Raw genomic sequence first — 23,740 nt, forward strand, 5'->3', positions numbered from 1 at the left:
AAAGGTGCAAGCTATTATATACTGGGAAATAGCAAGGATGCTCATGCCAGGAAAGAAAAAGTGGGAAAAAAATGATGAATAAAAGGCCAGCAAAAGAAGACAGTGGGTAGGGACATCAACTGTAAAATTTGACAGTAGCAAAATCAGAAAAGCACTTACCTTTTTCAGTGAATTAGTCCAATAAGAAAAGTAAGATGAACTTCATCAATGCTTTATTTAGTATATCAATAGCACCTATCTTTGAATATTTTTGAAAGGAATATTTTAAGACAAATTAGGAAAATAAAGCTTTCAAATACTTTATTATAATAGGATAAATCATAGATGATTCAAAAAAAAGTTTTTTCAAAAAAGACTCTGGTAAAGGAACATGCAAACAATTCATACTTTTAGGATTATTCCAGAATGAACAAGTTAGGGTAAAAATTAATTACACCTATTAAAATTTAAACCCAAGCTACAAATATTTAAAAAGTACTTAAACATATGCAATTTTATATTGAAAGTCAGCTTTCTTAATTCCTTTACAAATTAAAGTGATGCTTTTACTTCTAGAAATGGTAACTGGCACACAAATACATCATTGTGGCCATATTCCACCTTTGCAATCCCATAGCATCCAGGTTAAATGCTCAGAAATCAGATCTTGCCAACAGAGAGAGTAGCTTTGTGTCTCAGCAGGTCACTAATTATTAACCAAGCTCACCACCTCACATGAAGAACACAGAACAGAATTCCAAGTCACTAGGTTACATAGAAACTTTGCTTTTTCCTATGGACTGTAGGCTGAAATATTTGGATTAATGCATTCTGCCTTTAAAGACAGCTCTACCTAGGGAACCCTCATACACTGTTGGTGAGAATGCAAATTGGTGGAGTGCCTGGGTGTTCTTTGGAAGGAATGATGCTAAAGCTGAAACCAGTACTTTGGCCACCTCATGCGAAGAGTTGACTCATTGGAAAAGACTGATGCTGGGAGGGATTGGGGGCAGGAGGAGAAGGGGACAACAGAGGATGAGATGGCTGGATGGCATCACCAACTCGATGGACATGAGTTTGAGTGAACTCTGGGAGTTGGTGATGGACAGGGAGGCCCGGCGTGCTGCAATTCATGGGGTCGCAAAGAGTCGGACACGACTGAGCAACTGAACTGAACTGTGGAAAAACAATATGGAGGTTTCTCAAAAAAAACTAAAAATAGAGCTAGCATATGATCCAGCAATTCCACTTTGGAGTATATATCCAAATAAAAACAAAGACACTAATTTGAGGGATATGTGCACCCCAATGTTCAGAGCAGCATTATTTATAATTTGCCTAGCTATGGAAGCAACCTGTCCATCAACAGATTAATAGATAAAGAAGATGTAGTATATATACAATGGAATACTACTCAAGCATATAAGAAAAGGAAATGTTGTTATTTGCAGTAACATGGGTAGACTTAAAGGGTATTATGCTAAGTGCAACAAGTCAGAGAAAGACAAATACTATATGGGATCACATATGTAGAATCTAAAAAATACAACAAATTAGTGAATTTCAAAATAAAAAAAGCAAACAGATATAGAAAACAAACTAGTCATTACCAATGACAAGAGGGAGGGGGGAGGGGAAATAAAGGCGTAGGGAATTGAGGTTCAAACTATTCTGTATAAAATACGCTACAAGGATATATTGCAAAACACAGGGAATGGCCAATATTTTATAACTATAAACGGAGTAGAACATTTAGAAAAAAGACAGATCCACCTACACATTGGGACCCTCACTTACCATGTACTTATCAACTTTTATTGTTACTTTCTTGTGTTTTATTGTTACTTTCTTTATTATCTTTTATTGACTGTTTTCTTGTCCAACTAGGCAAGGGGCTGCCTGACCATGGAGGCCAGGTGTTCTCACTTCTCCACGTGGGTACCTATTGTGTTTGCTGAGTGAATGAATTCTCTGAGCCCTGAAGCAACTTGACATGTAATCGAAATGCAAGAGCCGTGAAAATATAAATGTGAGAAGAAAATACCAGTATCCATCACTGTGTAAAATCTTGGCTCTCACTTAGGTTGTAATCACTTGGAATTGTTAAAAATTAATGTCACCTGTAAACTTCTGATGGTCTTGTCTGGCCGCCTCATAGAAAACGGCTTGGAACTCAGCTGCTCACGAGCCACGGCCAATGAGCCACAACTGCTAAAGCTCCCTTTCAAAATAAGGTTTTACATAGAGTGGCAACTACTGCGGTAGAGGTAAATGAAAAAAAGTAAAGCCCACTTCATTGGATTTGTAATATAATTTCAATCCTATAGCATCAAATATAATAAACATTTAAAGCATATTTTAAATTATAATATTTTTAAACTCCAGACTGATCTGTGGATTTTACTGTCCAACATCAGAACACTAGGTAAAACTAGGCAAGAAGGTTGCTTTCAGAATTAAAGAGAAATTCTTCACTGTTTATCTAGCACTTGTTTTCAACACACAGGGCACAGCTTCAAAAATCCCCAAAGAGCCTACAACATCATAGCTAGTAGAGAGCATAATACCTAATGTAGAACCACACATGACAAAGATGAAGGACACGAACCAGCTTCCTGCCATATAATCAAGCAAGACATTTTCAAATCAGTAGCTATCAAATAATATTTCACTAAAAATGGTGCTTTTGAGAAAAACTGAGGATTATTTTTATTTATATTTGGCAAGACATGACATTAATCTTTATAAAGTATCATTATTTTTTAAATCGTTTCCCATTTGTAAATATAATAACTGAAAATAATCTGTGGAATTATTTTCCCCCAATCCTCATTTCAAAGCTCCTCATTATCCAAAAAGTCCATTTCAGCTTTAACATCATGCTAGATGCTTCCATTACAGGGCTATGATGGTTTTAGAAATACATTTGTAGCTCACTGAACTGTATTATCTATTATATATAAGACTTAGCATATATTTAAATTATTGAAAATAAAGTACAAGGTGTGTTTTCCTTTTCTTCATGGTGCTTTCAGGAGGACATCAGGATCGTCTCTTCTTCCTAAAGAAAAACAATAACAAAAATCAAGGAAAGATAAATTTACAAGCTATTAAAATTACAAGTTAACTCAAACTTATAAAATTTCCCACTGCATAAAGTTCACAAAGATAAAAATCCCACGATCTAGCTCAAGCAACTAGTATTTAAAACTGTTACAGAGAATAGAATACTGAGCCAATTTGTAAATTGGAGTTCTATTTACATTTCTTTTCAAAAAGCTAACTACTCAATTTAATTCACCACTTGAGTCTAATTGTCAGTTTATGCCTGAGCTTGGGTCCTGTCAAAAACAGAAATAACAACTCATTTCATTTTATCATAAATATTTATTGTTTCAATCAACACGTATCCTCTTACTTCAGACAAATGATTAACCCCTTTCAATAGATGTCAGCTATCATAAATCTGACAGCTAAGGATATTGGCTACTGTTCGGTCATTAGCTTGACCTATCCATTAAAACAGCTTTGCTCAAGAGATTTAACAATTTGCACTAGAGGAATAATAAAGTTGACTAACTTTCTTTCCTTTGCTACAATAAAATTTTATTAATTCAAGCATCACAAATCCAGAAATCAGGATCGTGTGGACCAACCTAACATTAGCCTTTCCACCCTTAAAGGGAGAACACTGTCTGCTAAGCAAAGGTAAAGAACAAACCCAGATGTTCTCGGAATTGTCCTATATTTCAAATGATTTGTGTCTGAATTTGTGAAGTGAAATGGTACTTATGGAGCCACAAAACAGACTTGGGAAAACAAGACTGGAAAAAAGAGATGAACTGTTGTGGGCTCATAGTATTTTTTATATTTCTGCAGAGTTTTATTAAAAGTTTATAGTATAGCATGTGGAAATCCAATAGCATAGGAACAGCCTCCCCTCAGTTGGGCTGTCGGCTCCATCTACTTTCTCATTGCATTTTTCTTTGCTGTTGTTCAGTCGCTCAGTCTCATCCGACTCTTTGTGACCCCATGGACTGCAGCACGCCAGGCTTCCCTGTCCTTCACTATCTCTTGGAGTTTGCTCAAACTCATGTCCTTTGAGTCAGTGATGCCATCTAACCATCGCATCCTCTGTTGCCCTCTTCTCTTGCTGCCCTCTTCTCTTGCTGCCCTCAATCTTTCCCAGCATCAGGGTCTTTTCCAATGAGTCAACTCTTCACAACAGGTGGACAAAGTACTGGAGCTTCAGCATCAGTACTTCCAATGAATATTCAGGGTTGATTTACTTTAGGATTGACTGGTTTGATCTCCTTGTTTGTATTTTTCTTACAGAACTATATGTTTATGACTAGGGTCGACTCATAGCCCTGAGCTTCCAAAGCCTATCAAAGAAGGACAGTAAACCATACCTGTGGCACCTTGTGTACTTCTAGCTGAAGGCTTCTTCTCAACTGGATACTGCAAAGGTATTACAATACCTTGATCTGGCTTCTGAAATGCTGAAATGAGATTTTTTATTTTCCGGAAAAATCTTTTATGTACCCCCGGTGCTGTCTGGAAAATAAAAGGTCAAGCAGATTATTCATCTACCTCATAATTATACAAAAAGGGCCTACAAAATGTGTAAGGGATGCTGAGAGAGGTAACATTTGTGTAACTTATTCAAATATTTGAAAACAGAAGGAAGCAGGAAAAACAACATTCTAGAAGAGCTCACTTTGGTTGGCTGAATTGCCCTTCAAGAGGAGCTAATGAGCTGTCATTTCAGTTCTCCCGAGGGTGGTATTAGTTTGTACAAGCCCCTGCTCATCACCCTGCCCTTCCCACCTGCTTCCCTTCATACATCCCAAACCTCTAAGGGTATACAGGCCATTACCCACAATGAATTCACCAATGGAGAGGATGAAATTAAACAGGGGAAAAAAACACAGATCCTACAGGTCATTAATAAAAAGCTTAAAGAACCAAGAAAAATTTTTAAAGCAAACAAAACAAACACCCATTTTCCCTGTCATCATTCCACAATGTAAAATGCTACACAGGAAATTTAAAATTGCATTTTAAATGCAGGGCTAGTTAGTCCTCATACTCTGACTCCACAATCTGTCCTGCCTCATCCTTCACATTCAATTTTTTCCTGCTTGGGAAACTTCCCTATCCTCCCCCAAATTGTTCTCTCCATCACCACTTCACTAGACAAGGTTTTCTCTATGACATGAAAATGAAAGACTCTCTGAGGTCACCTTTATTTCTTTATCTGGTTGGTTTTGAAGGGATCATTATTTGCAGGTGACTATTAAAATGTACTCCTTTCCTGACATCAATTATCTTGTAAAGACACTACTTGAAATCAACAACAATTTCCTGCAAAAGCTTGAGTCAAGCTTTAGGCATCAGCTCAAAACTGTCATTTTACATAAAATAAAATAGTATTGCTATAAGTGATTGAACAATGACCAGTTTTTTTTTTTTTTTAAGAAAGCTGTTTTTCAGCTTTTCCATCTGGAAAATTTTTGAGGTGGGAGCTGTTCATTTGTTAGCATTTAATGAGAAAACAAGAAAGCTGGCAGACAGACTTCTATCAACTAGACTAAATGCTGAAGATAACACACTATCCACCATAACTCTTGGTCATTTCTTACATCGGGGTAAATAGTTTTTTGTTTAAAACACTGAAAAAGTTCTTTTTATTGATAGTTTTAAATAAGTGTCCACTCAGAGGCCCACACAGCTACTCAGTAGATGTAGAATACTCTCTCACTCAGCTCCAACCTTATGGTCAAAACACCTTTCCAGAATTCTGTTGAACCCTCATCCAAAAGAACATGGCCATTCTTATAGGAGTCCAAAATTCTTTGGACTCTTACAGAAGTCCTAGAGTTCCTTGGCTTCAGGATAGAATCTCCAAATGGCAAAGGCAAGCTGTAGGCACAAAATAACCTTCTTGTATCTTCCTTAGAGTACTTTTTCATTTTCAAAGCCCTTTCCCATCTCTTGCCCCCACTATTTGACAGACTGGCTGTTCTTGAATGATTTGGTTACTCCCATTTGACAGATAAGAAAATGAAAATACAAAGAGATAATTCAGCTTGCCCAAGTCACATAGATAACCAGAGCCAGAACTGGCCCTAGATCCCAGGACCCAGTGCCTTTCCTCTCAGATTAGGACTAGACCAAACAGGTTCTAGTGAGGTTAGAGTCACAGACCAGAAGAGAAACTATACACTCCCCCGGTATGGAAAGATTTCAAACCACACATTTTTTCACCTGTTCTTGTGGCTTGTAAAACCATTTATCAACAAAAGCATCTTTTTTATGGGGATTTACATGCAGTTAACCTTGATTATCCACGCTGACAGAGAGGAATAATAGCATGGGATGTAAAAAAGCAATTGAAATTTGGCATGTAATGTTGCACTGGCAGATAAGTGACCAAATTTATAATGTTTTGCTTAGGTCAATAAGTGAAATTATTTAACGTCTACTGATCTACTGATGATCAAACATCCAGAAAAGCCCAAAAGCACTGAAGTCAGCAGAGGGGTATTAGTACATTTCTTATAATGTACCACAGACAATATACATATTAATAAACGATGGGTGACTGTAGAATTCTCTGAATTAACAATTTGACTAAATTTTAGCCTGAGTCACATGAGATAAATTAATACACTTGGCAATGATAAAACCTAAAATTCTATCTAAAATGAGAAATTCGCATCATATTTGTCTTTCATGATTGAGTGGATCCAGGGTTCAGTTTTACTCTACTCTTTGAAACAAATCGCAGACATACCTCAATTTCTAGCACAATCCTTGCACAGAAGATGAAGTGCTACTGTCAAGATTTTTCCTGCAGGGTAGCAAACTAAAGCATTGTTCCAAAAAGCAATATAAGTATCTGTTATTTACCCAATTTTGAAAATACATTTACCACAAGAATTGTACTGCTGACATCTCCCATCCTGCCACTGAACTCAGCTATTGTTCAAATTTGCACATTTGCCATACTGTCATCTCTTAGTTATCCATGGAAACATGTTTTGGATCACAGCTGGTCTTCAATATGCTCTAGAGAAATTTCTTCCAGTCAGGTGATATGAGCTCTGAGAATACACACTAGTTTAATATTCACCTTAAGAAAAACGTAACTAAGAAGGCAAATTTAGTAGATAGGAAAAAATGCAATGCATTTCAAAAATAAACCTAGAGTTTTTTTTTTTTTTTTAACTGTTTTCCTTTTGGAGAAAACATGCCAATCTTCTGCTCTCTTGGTGCAGATAATTACAATATTATTAGATAAACGGGTCAGACCAGACAACAGAATCAGAGAGCATTTGTGTTCAATAAGGCTTTTCTTTCCTAACATGATCACAAACATGTAACACTCTGGGTGTGATGTTGTACTTGAAATGGAAGAAAATGAATTAAAACAAAAGGTTAGCTAAACCCTACTAATTTAAGATCCTTTTCATACAGAATGTTCTTCAGGAGCAGAAGGCTACTTCTCTAGGGAGAAGGGCTATTTCTGGCCAAATTATATACACATATATATGTATGTATCAAATGCTACTATTCCTCATAATAAATGAAATTTCATTTCCTATTCAATTATCTCTGCAGTGATGCAGAGAATTTTTTAAAAATAAACAAGTATAAACAGTTTTGATTAGAGATAGTACTGCTTTTCCTCTAATTAGTATCATGGCATTAATTATCCTGATATAAAGAGCAACAATGTGTTTGAAAACTTGCCCTAATTTATCTCAGTAGTTCAAAACATTTGTAGTGTGCAATTTGTGCTTTCTAGTTTACTGATGCATTTTTAAAGCTTTAGAGCTATTTTAATTTTTTTAAGTCTAGTCTTTAGAGGTTCTTAAATGCATAGAATATGTTATTAATAGAGGTTGATATTAGTATTTACATTTTCAAACAGCTCATGGTGAAGTGCTTTCATTATAAAGACAGACTGTTTTTATATAAGAGTCAGAAATCATTTGAAGTCAAAAGTTTCCATTGCAGAGCCCTCTATTTTGACAGCAGGGTAATATACTATCCTGGTAGGTAGAAAGAGATCCACTCTGTAGGCATTTCTTGCAATGGCACAGTGACTTTCAAATTTTTTAAAACCATCAGAATCCATTTTTCTAACGAAATCTTTCTCAGAGCCCCACTTGCTAAGCAAAATAAAGGCTGCTCAGATTAAAGACAAATTGGGGACCCAAAGCATACCCACACATCCTCCTCTCCTCCTATAACCCCCTGGGCAACTCCAAGGCACCTCGATGGAAGGACCTTAGGATTTTGAAGAGCATAGCTCGAAAGCTACTATAATATTCCCTCTCTCCTTCTCACCTATCCTTGTCCTTTCATATGGTTCAGCAGGGAGTCCTGTCACCAAAGTAGAGCAGCCTTGAGTACCCTAATACTTGGAAAATCCTCTATTCTTCAAACTTTTATGATAGATAATGTGTAACACTTAACTGTATATATTCACACTGTTCAGCAACTTGGGTGAATTCCCATTGTTGAGGGTTTTGCTAGTTAGGCCTGTGGCTAAGAGCTTTCCTTACACGCATTATCTCATTTAATCTTCAAAATGAATACTATGAGTAAGCGACTATTTTTAGCCTTATTTTATAGATGAAGAAACTCGTTCAAAGAAAAGCTAAGTAACCTACCCAAGGTCAGAGACCTTTCAGAAAGGGGCTGAGGGTGGACAAGACGTGCAACCCAGAGCCACCTGACAGCAGACGCCAGGCTCGCATTGCTGTTGAATTCATTTGGTATCACTTCAAGGGTCTTATAAGCTCTTAGAAAACAGGAGTCATGTTGTTTGATCCCCCACAGAACCACTTGTGTTAGTATTATTTAGTAAATAATTGTAGATTTGATTCTTTTATATATTTTTGATAGACATTCTAAAATTTCACTTAGGTACTAAAACTTTACCACAGTCCTTTAGCTTTGTTATCTTTCCTCCAAAGTCAGACACTCCATACAATGGTGGCTGAACAGAACTGGGACCAAAATTTTTTTTAATGATCCATGAACAATTTTGGATTAGAGCATTAGTAATTTGAACTGGAGGAATATTTGGGGAATGTAGGATTTGACAGCTCTTTTATGAAAGCAATGTAAAAGTCAAACAGCTCCCCAATACCCCCAGAAGCAAAAATAAATAAAAGAGCTATACCTCAGCACTCCAAGAACCTGTTTCTGTCTGGGACACTCGATATGTATAAATGTAACCTTGATACCTGTGAAAGAATAAACTTTCATTACTGAAAAATTCCAAAAGAACAATGGGTATTCTAAATTTGAGCTTTAACTATTATATATAAATATACATATACTGGGACACACGTATATGGCACCAAGTCATTCATAGAAATAAAAGCCTGGGGAATCTAACTTGCTCACACATTTTATCTAGCTAGTCACAGTTTCCAGTAAGCCTTCTTTATCTTTACTTTTTTTTTTTAATGAGGGCACTCACACTCCTAAGGATTTGTCAAGTTGAAAGACTGCTGGGACAGAAAGAAACTAGAGACCTATTGTAATTGGTAAAAATTACAAATTATTAAGCCAGCCTAGGTGTCACAGTTGGTAAAGAATCCACCTCCCAATGCAGGAGACGCAAAAGATGTGGGTTCAACCCCTGGGTCAGGAAGATCCCTTGAAGTAGGAAAAGGCAATCCACTCCGATATTCTGGACTAGAAAATTCCATGGACAGAGGAGCCTGGTGGGCTGCAGTCCCTGAGTTCCCAAAGAGTCAGGCATGATGTAGCACGCACATGATGACAAATTATTACATAGATTCAACAAAGTCTAGCTATATTACTTTTTAAGTACATGTTGCACCTTAAAATGAAAACATTTCACTGGACTAAGGTACTATGAGGCCTACTTAAGTTAATAGTAATAATATTAATTATAAATATAATAAATGTCCTATATCCCTATGATGTTACTATTATTATGTAACTTTATAATATAGTACTACTAATAATTTGAATTAAAAAAGAGTCCTGCCAAAGTACTTGAAATCAGCTTGTCCTTTTAGATGGTGTAAATATTTTCCCCAATTATTCAGTATGTATGCATATTATATATCTGTATAGTTGATTTCTACTACATGCCAATAGTTTTACATGCTGTATTAGTTTGCTCAGACAGATATAGCAAAATACTATAGTCTGTGTGGCTTAAACAAAAGAAATGTATTTTTGCACAGTCCTGGCGGCTAGAAATTCAAGATCAAGGTGCCAGCTACATAGGTTTTATTCTGAGGCCTCTTATCTTGCCTTGTAGGCAGCCACCTTCTTGCTGTGTGCTCACATGACCTTTTCCTTGTGTGTGTGTGTGTGTGTGTGTGAGTGTGTGTGTGTGTGTGTGTGTAGAAAGAGATCTGTCTTTTTAAAAGGCCACCAATCCTATTGGGTTGGGGCCTCACCCTTACAACCTCATTTAACCTTAATTACATCCTAAAGTCCTGTCTTCAAACATAGCCACTTTGGGGATTAAGCTTCAACATATGAATTTGAGGGGAGGGGGACATAATTCAGTTCATAGTATTCCAACACTGGCACTCCCAGATTCACACCTTCTCTCATGTAAAATATATTCATTCCATCCCAACAGCCTCAAAAGTCTTCAATACATCCAGCATAAACTCTACAGTCTAACTAAAGCCCAAAGTCTCATCTAAATATCATCTAATGATGTATGACTGCTCCTGAGTCAAAATTCTTCTCCAGCTGTGCACCTGTGAAACCAGACAAGTCACATGCTTCCAAAATACAGCAAGGTAAGCATAGGACAGATATTCTCATTCCAAAAAGGAGATATCAGGAGAAAAGGGGTGACAGGTCCCCTAAATGTGCAAAATTTCATAAGGTAAATTCCATTAGATCTTAAATGCTTGAGAATAATCCTTTTTGAATTGATGCTCTACCCTCCAGCCCCACTGGGTGGCACTGTCACCCCCATGGCTCTGCAGCAGCAGCCCTGCCCACCTGGCTCTGCTGGGCACTGATCCTGCCCCTGAAATTTAGGTGAAAGTGACCTTGCCCTCCTAGGCTTATGCACTCTGGTGCTGTGGTGAGAGTGGCAGCCCTGATGATCTCTGAAATGCTTTCAAGATCATCTTTCCATTTTCTTGAAAGATAAAGCATTTTTGCAGCCAAATTGCTCTGCTGCCCTATCATATTCCCTTTGGTCCAAACTGACAGTGTCACTGATGCTTTGGACCAAACTCTATTCCCAGCTTCAGCTGAGATGACTAGTTAACATCGTGGGTAATCTACTTAAGAAGGAATTGTCCAGTCACTCCCTTGGTGTTCTCTCCAGACCAAGCTTCCTCATTTTTTGCCATATGAGTGGGCTGAGAATTTTCCAAATCTTCCAATTCTGGTTTCTTTTGCTTAACAACTCCTTCTTTGCTTCATCTTTCTCCTTTTGCATTTTATCATAAGTAGTCATGAGGAACCAAGGTACTCTTTCAACACCTTGCTTAGAGATCGCCACAGCTAAATATTCAATTTTCAGGTTCTACCTTCCACAAAATATTAGAACACAGTTCAGCCAAGATCTTTGCCATTTATAATCAGGATGGCTTTTCCTTTAGCTTCTAACAACACATTTCTCATTTTCACCTGAGACCTCATCAGAATGACCTTTAACATCCATCATTCTACCAACACTGTGTTCACAGCAATGTAGCTTTTTTCTAGCATTCATCTCCAAACTTCTCTAGTCTCTACCCATGATCCAGCTCCAAAGCCACTTCCACATTTTTAGGTTTTTGTTACAACACCACTAGACTTCTCAGTACCAAAATCTATACTAGTCTGCTTGGGCTGTCATAACAAAATGCCATAGACTAGGTGGCTTAAACAAAAGAAATTTACTTTCTCAGTTTTGGAGGCTGGAAGTACAAGATCAAGGTGCCAGCAATATAGGTTTCATTCCAAGGCCTTTTTTCTGGCCTGGTGGACAACCACCTTCTTGCTGTGCTCTCACATGACCTTTTCTTTGTGTGCATTCATTGAGAGAGGGTGCTGTCTCTCTTCTCATAAGGCCAAGACGCTATTGGATTAGAGCTGCACCCTTACGATCTCATTTAACCTAAATTGCCTCCTAAAGGCCCTATCTCCAAGTACATCCACACTGGGAGTTAGAACTTCAACATAAGAGTTTGACAAGGACACAATTCAGCCCACAGCACATGCATTATCTCTTTTGGGCCCAACAGTAATCCTATGAGCTTTATATTGTGAAATTGATTTTATAGATGAGGAAACTGAAACTTTGAAAAGTTAAGTAACCAAAGCCACACTACAAATCAAGCACCAAAGGTGGGCTTTAAATCAGACGTCTTTGACTCTAGAGCCCTGGCTTTTGATTCCCACCCTGTAATGGATATAGATTATTTATTATATTTTAGCATATATGGTACATGCATGCATGCTTAGTCACTCAGTCACGTCTGACTCTTTGCGACCCATGAACTGTAGCCCACCAGGCCCCTCTGTCCATGGGATTCTCTAAGCAAGAATACTGCAGTGGGTAGCCATTCCCTTCTCCAGGGGATCTTCCCAACCCAGGGATCAAACCTGGGTCTTCCACATTGCAGGCAGATTCTTTATCATCTAAGCTATCAGGGAAACCCCAGTATGTATGGTACTGCTGTTTAATTTGCCTCACAAACCTTTGCTTCCTAGAAAAGTACAGTAAACCTTTATGCTGAATCATTTCAAATTATGAATCTGAATATTCACGGTTTTATTTCAGACATTTTTCTGATTGCTATTCTTTGGCACAAGTTTGGGTCAAAATATATCTTTGATTAGAACATATGTTAAACTCTGGTAAAAACAAATGTGTTTAAATCTAAAAGAACCTAAAGAATCTAAAGTATCTCAAACAGGGTCACCCTTGAGTAACTGACCTCACTTACCATTAATCCCTTATAGAACTAAAAGTCTTTAAATATGTGGATTAAATTACTGTATTTTTAATCAATATCCAAGAGTACTATTACCTAAGGGATAAAAAAAGTTAGGTCTTAAACACTTTAGTCGGGTTTATTCGATTTGTGAAATCCAAAAAAGGGTCAATCTAATTTGCTGCTGTGATTACAGGAAATGTTTCATTTTTGTTATAAAGATTTGCCAGAATATTTATATCATATATAAAATAGCTTGATATATGCATATAATATACTATTTAGCACATATAATATGCTAAATAAATATAAAATATTACATTGTAAAGCCTTTTGCTTTTTTAATCAATTGAAATGTACGTCAAAATCCACTGATTTCATTAAGTACTCTACAGGGAACAAATCAAGCATTTTGATTTCCATTTTTCACTATGAGAACTCCAAACATAAAGCTTTAAGTGGTTTTCTTAAAGTTACACAGCAGGGAATTCCCTGGCAGTCCAGTGACTAGGACTTGTGCTTTCACTGCAGGGGCCTGGATTCAATCCCTGGTTGGGGAACTAAGACCCCACATGCCACCAAAAAAGAAAAAAAAAAAGGAAAATGGAGGTAGGAGCAGGGAAATAGCATAGGCCTTTATTTAGTTCCATTTTCCCTATGGAAAGTGACTAATGGCAATAATTCAGTATCATTAAAGGTGTTCTGGAAATTAATTATTTAAAATCTCAGCAACGATGCAAGCAAAATCATAGGCAACTGGTTTTCTACTTTCTCAAACAATGGGTTTTTAAAAGATACGATGAATCTCTCTACTATCATTCAGCCTCATTTAGTCAAAATAAATGAGTCTGTTTTGAAAATTGTTTCCTAACGAATCTGATCTTATCGCACTTTCAGTTAAGAAGCAGGAACCTGAGTACCACTTCAAAAGTCCTTACCTCTTCAGTCTCGAACAACCTGATGTTAGTGGCACATAAAACTCCTTGTGATCAACCCATCCAACTTTAACAGTCTCCTACGCCCCAGCTCCTTCGATTTCTGAATGAGCAAAATTGTCTCCCCCCTCAAACAAGCCAGCATTTCATCTCTTCCACTTCCAAGTTGCTGGAGTAATTGACCAAAGATCTCCTGTAGCCAACTCTCATGGATATACTCTCATATATCACTGATGGAAGAGATTTAAAACAGTGCAATTCAAATTATATTCCCAGGGTATTAGCAGAGCATCACCTGCGACCTTGCTAGAAATGTAGAATCTCGTGCCCACTCTGGAATTGCTGAGTCAGAATCTGAAATTTTAACAAGATTTCCAAATGATTTGTAGGCACATTAAAGTTACAGAAGGATTGATTAAAAATGCATGGAAAATGCTCACACCTCATCGGCTTCTTTAATTCAACCTGGGTGCATCTGTGCCGCCACCCCTATAGTCACTCAGTCTATGTTTTCAGAATGAAATTTTATTTAAGTATAAGCTGAAGCTTTTTCAAGGGTTTCAGTCTTCATAGAACAGTGTTTCTAAACTTCTTACTCTTTCTTCCCCAAAAAAATTTCAGTTTTGTTTTCTGTAGCTTGTATTAAGAAATAGTAATCTTATAATATAAAAGTAAACTAAAATATGGATTATCTCTTTTCCAAACTATACATGCTCTCTCCCCATTCACTGAAAAATCACTGTTTTAGGGAATAAATTGGCAAGTTATAACAAGGGCTATAAAACTGTGTATTTTTGACCTAATGACCTTCCTTATCTTCATCCGCTCTAAGGAATGAAATGGAAAAAGCAATTTGACCAAGATTTTCATAGGAGTTCTATTTTAATAGTAAAAAAATGGAATTAACCTAAGGAATGTAACTCAAAATAAAGAAATGGCAGCAGAAAGAATGGTTCAAAACTAAACCAAAGTTCAAAGATATTAAAGAGCTATATTTTTCAAAAAATTTTAAGCACATGGACCATGTCAATATAAAATGATGGTATGTGAAAAAAATGGACACAAGGAGAAAGAGATGCCACTCTGATTACTGTTCAAAACTACCCCTGTATGTATATAAATGTAAATTTAAATTAACATAAATACATCTTTGCATATTAATTTTCCTTTTTTTCTTTTTTGGCCATGCCATGGCATTCAGGCTCTTAGTTCCCTGACCAGGGATCAAACCTGTACTCCCTGCAATGGGAGTCTTAACTAGTGGACCACCAGGGAGGTCTGCTAATTTTCCTTATAATGTTATACAACTGACTAATAACATTTTTTTTAAATAAACAGAAGTGAAATTGTAATTTGAAGCTTTAAGCATCCAACTTAAGCAAATCACAAATTAGAAAAATATTGTTCATTTTAAAAAACTGAGACTCCAATACTTTGGCCACCTGATGCAAACAACTAACTCATTGGAAAAGACCCTGATGCTGGGAAAGATTGAAGGCAGGAGGAGAAGGGGACGACAGAGAATGAGATGGTGGGATGGCATCACTGACTCGATGGACATGAGTTTGAGCAAGCTCCAGGAGTTGGTGATGGACAAGGAAGCTTGGTATGCTACAGTTCATGGGGTCGCAAAGATTCAGACATGACTGAGTGACTGAACTGAACTGACTGACATCCCTTTAGGATTATTTTTCCTCTGACTCCCTATTAATATAGACAAACCAAGAATGGAGTAGTGTAATCTTTGGTGGGGGGCAAGCTGTGATACATGTAGGATCTTAGCTCCCCAACCAGGGATCAAACCTGTGCCCCCTTCATTGAGAGCATAGAGTCTTAACCAATGGACAGCCAGGGAAGTCCCGAATATACTGTAATTTTAACTTCCTTCCTCCATCAAACTGTTAGTCACAGTTGTTGATAAGCCTGGGATTTTAAATTTATCATGAGAAAAAAAATCTAGAAAATTAATAATTGGTAGAAAGCAATTTTGTTGCTGTTGCCATTAACTAATTTTCTTGAAAAATTAATTTCTTAAAAAAACAAATATATTGCATTTCAATGACTACAAAGCATGTGTTGATTCTAATATTAAAATGTGCCTTTATCTTTTCAAAAGCTGTCCCCAATTCTTAAAAAATGTTCTGGTTAGAAACAGACAAGAAGAAAGCAACCCGACATTTCTTATTCTCTCAAAAGGTCAGCATAGGGGACAAATCTTGCTTTAAAATTGACGAAACCACATCAATTCCTTCTTTATACCACTTCAAGGGCTACACAAAAGAAAAAGTTTAGCTACACCTGACTTCATGACACCACAAATAAAGCAAGCTAGTGCCCAAGCTGCCTATGTCTATACAAACAAATGTTATGTGCAAAATTCAAGGCACAATTATAATGTGGCTGATATTTTAACAACTATTTCAGAGCTTTTATACCCAGGGGAATGGTATCCTATACAAAGCCATCATTACTGAGAGTGTTCTCTGATTCAAGAGGTTTTCCAGTTTCCTATACCCCAATCTTCTTTCTTTCAGAGTGAATTTGAATTTTCAGAACCATCAAAAGTCATTCAGCTTCAAGTCTGATGGTAAAACTCTGTAAAACCAACTTCAATGAGTCATGACAATGAATATAATCTCTTCTTCCCTTGAAGTGCCACAGAACATTTTATTTATGTACTCATACAATGGTCTAACTTTGTCTCACAATTATTTATAGATTTTTTATTTATATTAATGAACTCCTACTACATATTAACTTTGTAAATGTTAACTCATGCAAGAATTCTCATAACAACTCCATGAGGTGACTAGTATTATTATCACCGTTCCCCTTTCCACAGATAGGAAACCTGAGCCATGGATAATTTAAGTAACTTGCTCAAGGTAAAATAGCCAGGTAAGGGCCACAGTTGGGATGCACACCCAGAGGGTTTGGCTGTAAGTCATGGGCTCTTAACCATTTTTCTATGCTGCCTCTCGCTTACATCAGAAATCAAACACAAGGAAAATGAACAAACGAATCTTTAGGTAAATCCTAAAGCCAGGACTTGCCTGGCTGTCCAGTGGTTAAGACTTCTCCTTCCAGTGCAGGGGGTGAGGGTTCAATCCCTGGTAGAGGAGGTAAGATCCCACATGCCTCATGGCCAAAAAAACAAAACATAAAATAGAAACCATATTGTAATAAATTCAATGAAGACTTTTGAAATGGTCCACATTAAAAAAAATCTTTAAAAAAGCATAGTTCTCAAAAAAGGAAGGAGTCTGCTTGGCCTTATGACTGGAAGGAAAGAGCAAAGGAAGGGGCTAAAGCATAGAGACCAGATGGGGAGAGCCCCAAAGAGTCAACCTAGGCTTTCCTTTTGCTTTAAGCTAATGACATCTTTAGACTAATCTTACACCTTAATTTTACCTTGTCAACCAGAGCCAGCACTTGATTTATTGGCTTGTGAATTGTCCTTTTGGTGGTTTGTGTATTGCAAATTTAATCCTATGCTGTTAATGGATTGTACTCAGACAATCCAAAATAATTCTAGTGGCCTAAATTATCGTGAAGATAAATGTGGCACCAACACACATAGCCAATTGTATTCAAACACTAACTCGTTAAGTTTTATAATTTCTCATTCTTCTGTTCCCCTTAAATACAACTGATAAGCTGGAGTTTTCTTTTGTCACTGTTACTTCCCCCATTTCTCCAGTTCAGTTGTTTGACAGGCACTTTATTCCCAGTCATCCTTTAAATCTTAAAGGACAAAAAGATAATTATCCTTTTATCTAAAGACACATATGTCAAATGACTTCATTATGTGGCCCTTTATATATATATTTATTATATATAAAGAATATAATAGCATTTCTTCTTCCCAGTTTTTCATCAGATAAAAGTAGCAAATTCAGATATATACAGAAAGATGTACAGAAATAAACTATCTATTCAAACTAATTATTTTAAATATTTTAAATTGGTTTTTCTTTTATTACCATCAAACTATCCCAGTGGGCATTTAGGACTTTCCCAATGGTTGTCGACATTGAGGGTGAAAAAGAAAGAAATGCAAGGGCTCACATGTACCTTAGTGAAAGAAACTTGATATACCTTGAAAACCAAAAAGTATAAAATTAAATTGAATTTAAACTATTTGCATGGATATGAACATTTAGTATACTGGATAAATACAAAAAAATACATAAAGTCAGCAGATTTTCTGTTGCAAAAGAAAATATGGTAGGAAAATTTTCCATTTATGATAGAAATAAAAAAATAGACACATACATGCATGCTCACAGTAACTAGAAACAAGCCTAACAAAAATATGCAAGACCAATGGGAAGAAAACTATAAAACTCTATTGATGAATGTAAATGAAAAAATTAATAAATGGAGAGACAGATCAGGTTTTTGGATGGAAAAACTAAATTCTTTAAAGATGACAATCCCTCCTTAACTTATGAATGAGTTTAACATAACCTCAATGGGATTTTTTTTTAATTTAACAAAATTAAATTATTCTAGATTTCATCTTGAAGAACCAACGGATAAGAATAGCAAATAATGTTTTAATATATTCAAATATTATCATACTACAGAGCTAGTATTACAAGAATAAACCAATTGATCCAAATAGAGAACTGCAAAACAGTAACTGTTATATGTAAGAATTTAACATATGATAAACTAGGTTAATAAATCAATCAGGAATGGAAGCTCTATTTATAAATAATTAGCTATTTTGAAACAAAATCATTTAGATCCTTTCTCCACATCAAAATAAAACTCCAAATGGAATTAAAGAGTTAAACATAAACTAACCAAATCATAAATTTAAAGCAAAAATTGAAGTGAAGTTATAGGATATCTCTGCAAGTCAAAGAACTTTCTATGTTGGGAAGCAAAGGGAGAAATCAAACACAAGGAAAATGAATGATGGATTTTATTAAAAATGTTAATTTTTGTGTGTCAAAGAAAAGTGATGGCAAACACCAAACTGAGAAAAGATACATCAGATCAAGGATTAGTATATAAAAACTCATACTGTATTCAGAAAAGTAGTAAGATCCAAATGGTTAAATGGGCAAAGTACACACCAAAGAGTCAATTCATGAGCAAGGAAATACAACAGTTTACTAACCATATAGATACTTGATCACTAGTTAAAGAAATACGAAATAAAGAATGAGACATCAAATTTCAAGAATTTTTTTAACAAGAATACTCATTTCTAGGGAGCATGCAGTGAGACAGACACTTTCATGCAGTACTGGTAAGCATATATATAAACTGGAATAACCACTTGGGAAAAAATATTTGGTGATCATGTATACATCAAGAATCTTAAACTATTCATGTTTTCTGATCTAAAAATAACACATCTTGAAATTTGTTATAAGGAAGTAAGCATAAATACGAGGAAATCTTTAGGGATTGAAATATGAATCACGACAAACTTCATAACAGCAAAAAAAGAATGGAATGATTCATATGCTAAAATTAGATGACTGGTTAAGGAAAACATAGTTGGGTTGGTTGGACTGCCATGAAACTATTAAAAATAATGTTTTAAAATCACTTGTAAGAACATTATATACAAACATGCCTTTTTCAAGTTAAGTGAAAAATGCAGCAGAATACAATATTAGAAGAGCACATGCATTTATAAAGCAATTTGTTTTATTAAAATATAAAAGAAAAACCACTTAATCTTCAACAATAATTGTCTTTACATTATAAAACTATAGATGATTTTCTCTCATTTCTATTATCTACATCTTAAAATTTTTCTATAATGTGAATAGGTGTTCAGGAATTATTTTTAATAGACTTATTATACCAAAATCTGGATTTATTTACTGAAAACAATTGGAAGAAAAACTTCTTGCTTTAAATGAAGATGAGCAATCCTATCAATGGAAGATTTTTTTAATACTTTTTGACATTATTCAGTTTTCCAAAATGAACAGAGGAAAAGGCCATGATCAGGGGTTCAGAACTGGGGAAAGGAGCAAATCTAGTAAGAAAGTAATAGTATAAAGTACAGCTCAGCTTCCCTGGTGGCTCCGACAGTAAAGAATCCGCCTGTAGTGCAGAAGACGCGGGTTCGATCCCTGGGTCAGGAAGATCCCCTGGAGAAGGGAATGGCTACCCACTCCAATATTCTTGCCTGGAAAATTCCATGGATAGAGGAGCCTGGCGGGCTACAGAGGGTGGCCACAAAGAGTCGGACACAACTGAGCAACTAAGCCACCTTACCACAGCTCAAAAGGCACATGCAATGTGTTATTTCTGCAATAAAAATACAGAAACTAAAGCTCAACCAAACCTTCTTGGACAATGAAAATAAACAAAAGACAGAATGAGAAACTATTTTGAGTGAACACTACAGTCAATGCATGTTTGTTAGCTGTACTTTGTTGTTCATTTATATATGTCACCATCAACATTATTTCTTCTGTATATCATAACTATGTGTGTTTTGATTTAAAATGAGTATATGGTTTATTTCAAAATAAAATTTGATTTTGTTACTACAGTGTAGTACTAAAAAAGAGGAAATGAAATGTTTACGTTTATCAGAAGGGATCCTTGGCTCAAAAAAAAAGCTGAGAAACTGTCATAAAAGGCACTGTATCATTGTGTCTTCCCTCTGCAGCAGTCCGGCCATCAGCCTCTAGGACTTGGAGGCCCAGTGTGCCCACTGAAAGATATGTTAGGGGGACTCCCAATTTGCTGACTGTTTTCTGCTACTTCATAAAAAGGTTTGCATGGAGAACCTCGAGTCATAAAAACTGCATTTAGGCAAGATTCACTTTGGGCAAAAAACTTAATCTGAGAATTTCCCATCTGCCTAAGTTAATTCCTTACATGGCCCTGGCCAATTTGAGTAATAGGCTAAGATTATCCTTCTCTCTTGCATTTTTTACCAACTATAATCTTCTGCAGAAGATAGAGCACACATTACTATTCTTGTTTTACAAATATGGAAACCAAGACCTACAGAAGTTGAGTGATGTCCCAGAGGCCACAGCCTGGCCTCCTGATATCAGCCCCAAAGCCTACTACCATAAAGAATTTGCCTTGACAGTTCATTCATTAATTCAGAAACATTTATTGAGTGCCTATTGCATGCCTCATGATACCTATTGCATGCCAGGCTGTGTTCCTGGTGCAGGAGATGGTGTCTCTTCCCCAGAGAGATTACATTCTAGCAGGAGAGCCCAGGGTCAGGAAGATGAGCAATTTAAATGAAGATGAGCAATCCTATCAATGGAAGATCTCTTTAATACTTTTTGACATTATTCAGTTTTCCAAAATGAACAGAGGAAAAGGCCATGATCAGGGGTTCGGAACTGGGGAAAGGAGCAAATCTAGTGAGAAAGTAATAGTATAAAGTACAGCTCAGCTTTGCCCAAATATTGGAGTGGGTAGCCATTCCCTTCTCCAGGGGATCTTCCTGCCAGCAAGACAAAAGTAGACAAGCAAACGTTAGACAGCTGAAAGCTCCCAGAAGAAAACTAAAGTGACAGATTATAACTGGGACAGGGAGAAGGTATTTATTTTAGAGGCTAGTCAAGGAAGTCCTCTCTGAGAGAAGAGGGAGAAGGAACAGTTAAGTGTGAAGATCCTAACCAGGGAGCAGCTTGGCAAGCTCAAGAAACAACAAAGAGGCCAGTGCATCTGAAGTCTTAGGAACATCCTGCCACACACTGTCCCCGGCTCTTCCTTCCCTTCCCAGGCCTTTTGTACTTTAATGTTTACCTCTAGGTTGAGGGTCCCATTATCTCCTTTGGTGAGCTTTCCCAAAGAAGCTCTTCTCACCAGTCCACTCACTCCTCCACCTTCTATTGATAAGAAAAGAACCTAGGAATACAAGTTGGCTTTCACTGACCTACCCCAGTTTTCACTTTCAAAAAACAATAATATAAGGAAAACCTAAAATCTGAGCCCAAGGGATTCACTAGCTTGCACATATTTCCCTTGTAGCTTTTATAACAAACGTATTTAGCATGGCCTGAGAGTTGCCACAAATATGCCTTGCCCATTTAAAAATAATACAATAAACAATGAAAATCCTCTAACACCAGGCTCAATACAATCTCTCATCAATGACCCAGAAGGAACTTCAAAATCTTGCCATGTATCATCAGACACCAAAATTACAACCAAGCATTTTCCCTCATTTTGTTTCTGTCTAGAAGCTACTGTACAGGGCTGCTGCTTTCATGAGTGTTTTTACCCTGCTAACAAAGAGTGATTGAGCTAGGGACTTCCTTAGAAATGCCCCGTGAGTACTTAAAGATATTGACTGAAATATATATATACATTATATATATATATATACATATAATATATTAAAAAGTACTGAAAGAGAGTGAAAAAATAATAACAACAGCTTACTTTTACTGAACATTTAGTATGCATCAGGTCCAGTGCTAAATTTTCTACATGCATTACAGCATTTAATGCTCAGTCCTATGAGGTAGGTAGTAATATTACACTTTTTGGACAAGAAAACTGAGGGACTGTGAGGTTAACTTGCCAAAGCCAGCATCAGACTAGCACAAGATTAGGTCTTAGCTCTGCCTGACCCTGGAGCCCTGGAGCAAAGATGAAGGTGCATCTGATTCAAAATGGGACTTTAGACCAAGAGATGCTTAGGTAAAGGGCAAAGCTGAATCATACCAGGGTGCTTTCCCTCCATGTCCTTTACGACTATTGTCTCTCCCAGCGTTTATCACGGAAAGGCCCTATTTCTGAAACCCCACCCCACCCCCCTCCAACTCCTGTAAAGAAAGCTAATTAAGCAAATCCAGAGAAGTGGTTTTATTCAGAAACGTCCCTCTCTCCCACATCCTGACCTAACTGGTATTGCTGTCTTAAAGGATTCCGTTTCTCAGTCTTCTTCCTCTCCTTGAATTTGAAATCTTCCTTTGGGAAGATACCTTCAAAGCCATTGCCAGAGGCCTGGAGAGAAAGGCCTCTCCTCTGAGGAGCTGGCGGCCCTAAATCTGGCCATTCCCTCATCCCAGGCCTCCACCTTGCTGGCCTCTACCAGAGGTCCAACCTGAAGCCAGGAGCCTGAGTCCTTTTGGCAGCAAAGGTAAATTCTAGGCTCCTTTTCCTCCACTGCAAAGAGCGTTCCTACAGCCGCCCCCAAAGGCGCTAGAGAAGACCCTCTGAAGAGCAGGAAGCCCAGGCGAGACAACCCCAGTGAGGGACGGGAGCCGCACGGCGGGCAGTGGGGGCTCCAGGGCCCCATTATGTACTCACAGCACACACAGACAGTACACGCCCGGAACACTCTCGCTGTCCCTCAGCAGATAGCTGCCGTCCAGGCCCGTGGCGAGCAGGAGCTTCTCCCCAGTCTCCCGGCTGATCTTGCCATGATACACAGCCACCGCGTCCATGGCCAGGGGACAGTAGCAGGGAAAGGCCGCTGTTGCTGCTGCCGCCGCAACCAGGCACGACTCAGCCACCTGCCTCCCTGTTCAGCCAGATGTTCAAAAAAGAGAAAGGAGCGCCCCAACAACAGGATGTTGTCTACCTGCCTCACAGCCTCCTTCTCGCACTTCAGTGAAAACCAGGTCAGCAGTTTAGCAGCTTGGCTACTGCCCTAGGGTTCGATTCCCCCCTCCCTTCTCTGCTCCGCCTCCGCCACAAAAGGGTTGGGGTGGATGGACAGAGAGGGGAGGACTATTGGAAGAAGGTCCTTGCAGGATGCAGCCTGTGCTCCCAATGCACGCAGACACAAATGCCTGGTAATGTTTCTGTCCTTGTAGTTTTCCCAGGAAGGCCACCCTGACTTAGCTTAAATAGTCCCCAAAGGGGTTAATGAGACAGGGAAGCTGTGTTCATCTTCATGTGGGGCAGAAACAT

The 23,740-nt window shown here is 37.4% G+C and overlaps 1 protein-coding gene across 1 annotated transcript; it reads right to left on the reverse strand.

Annotated features, from left to right (window-relative positions):
- Window positions 1-283: 283 nt before the first annotated feature.
- Window positions 284-23,454, reverse strand: SH2D1A (SH2 domain containing 1A). Its single transcript, XM_040265205.1, has 4 exons — window positions 23,135-23,454; window positions 9,179-9,242; window positions 4,392-4,536; window positions 284-3,040 (listed from the first exon to the last, which is right to left on the reverse strand). Exons 1-4 carry the CDS (start codon window positions 23,269-23,271, stop codon window positions 3,000-3,002), a joined length of 387 nt encoding a protein of 128 aa, XP_040121139.1. The 5' UTR covers window positions 23,272-23,454; the 3' UTR covers window positions 284-2,999.
- Between the last annotated feature and the right edge of the window lie 286 nt (window positions 23,455-23,740).

This window comes from Oryx dammah, unplaced genomic scaffold, assembly GCF_014754425.2.
Source record: "Oryx dammah isolate SB20612 unplaced genomic scaffold, SCBI_Odam_1.1 HiC_scaffold_23, whole genome shotgun sequence".
Taxonomy (NCBI): Eukaryota; Metazoa; Chordata; class Mammalia; order Artiodactyla; family Bovidae; genus Oryx; species Oryx dammah.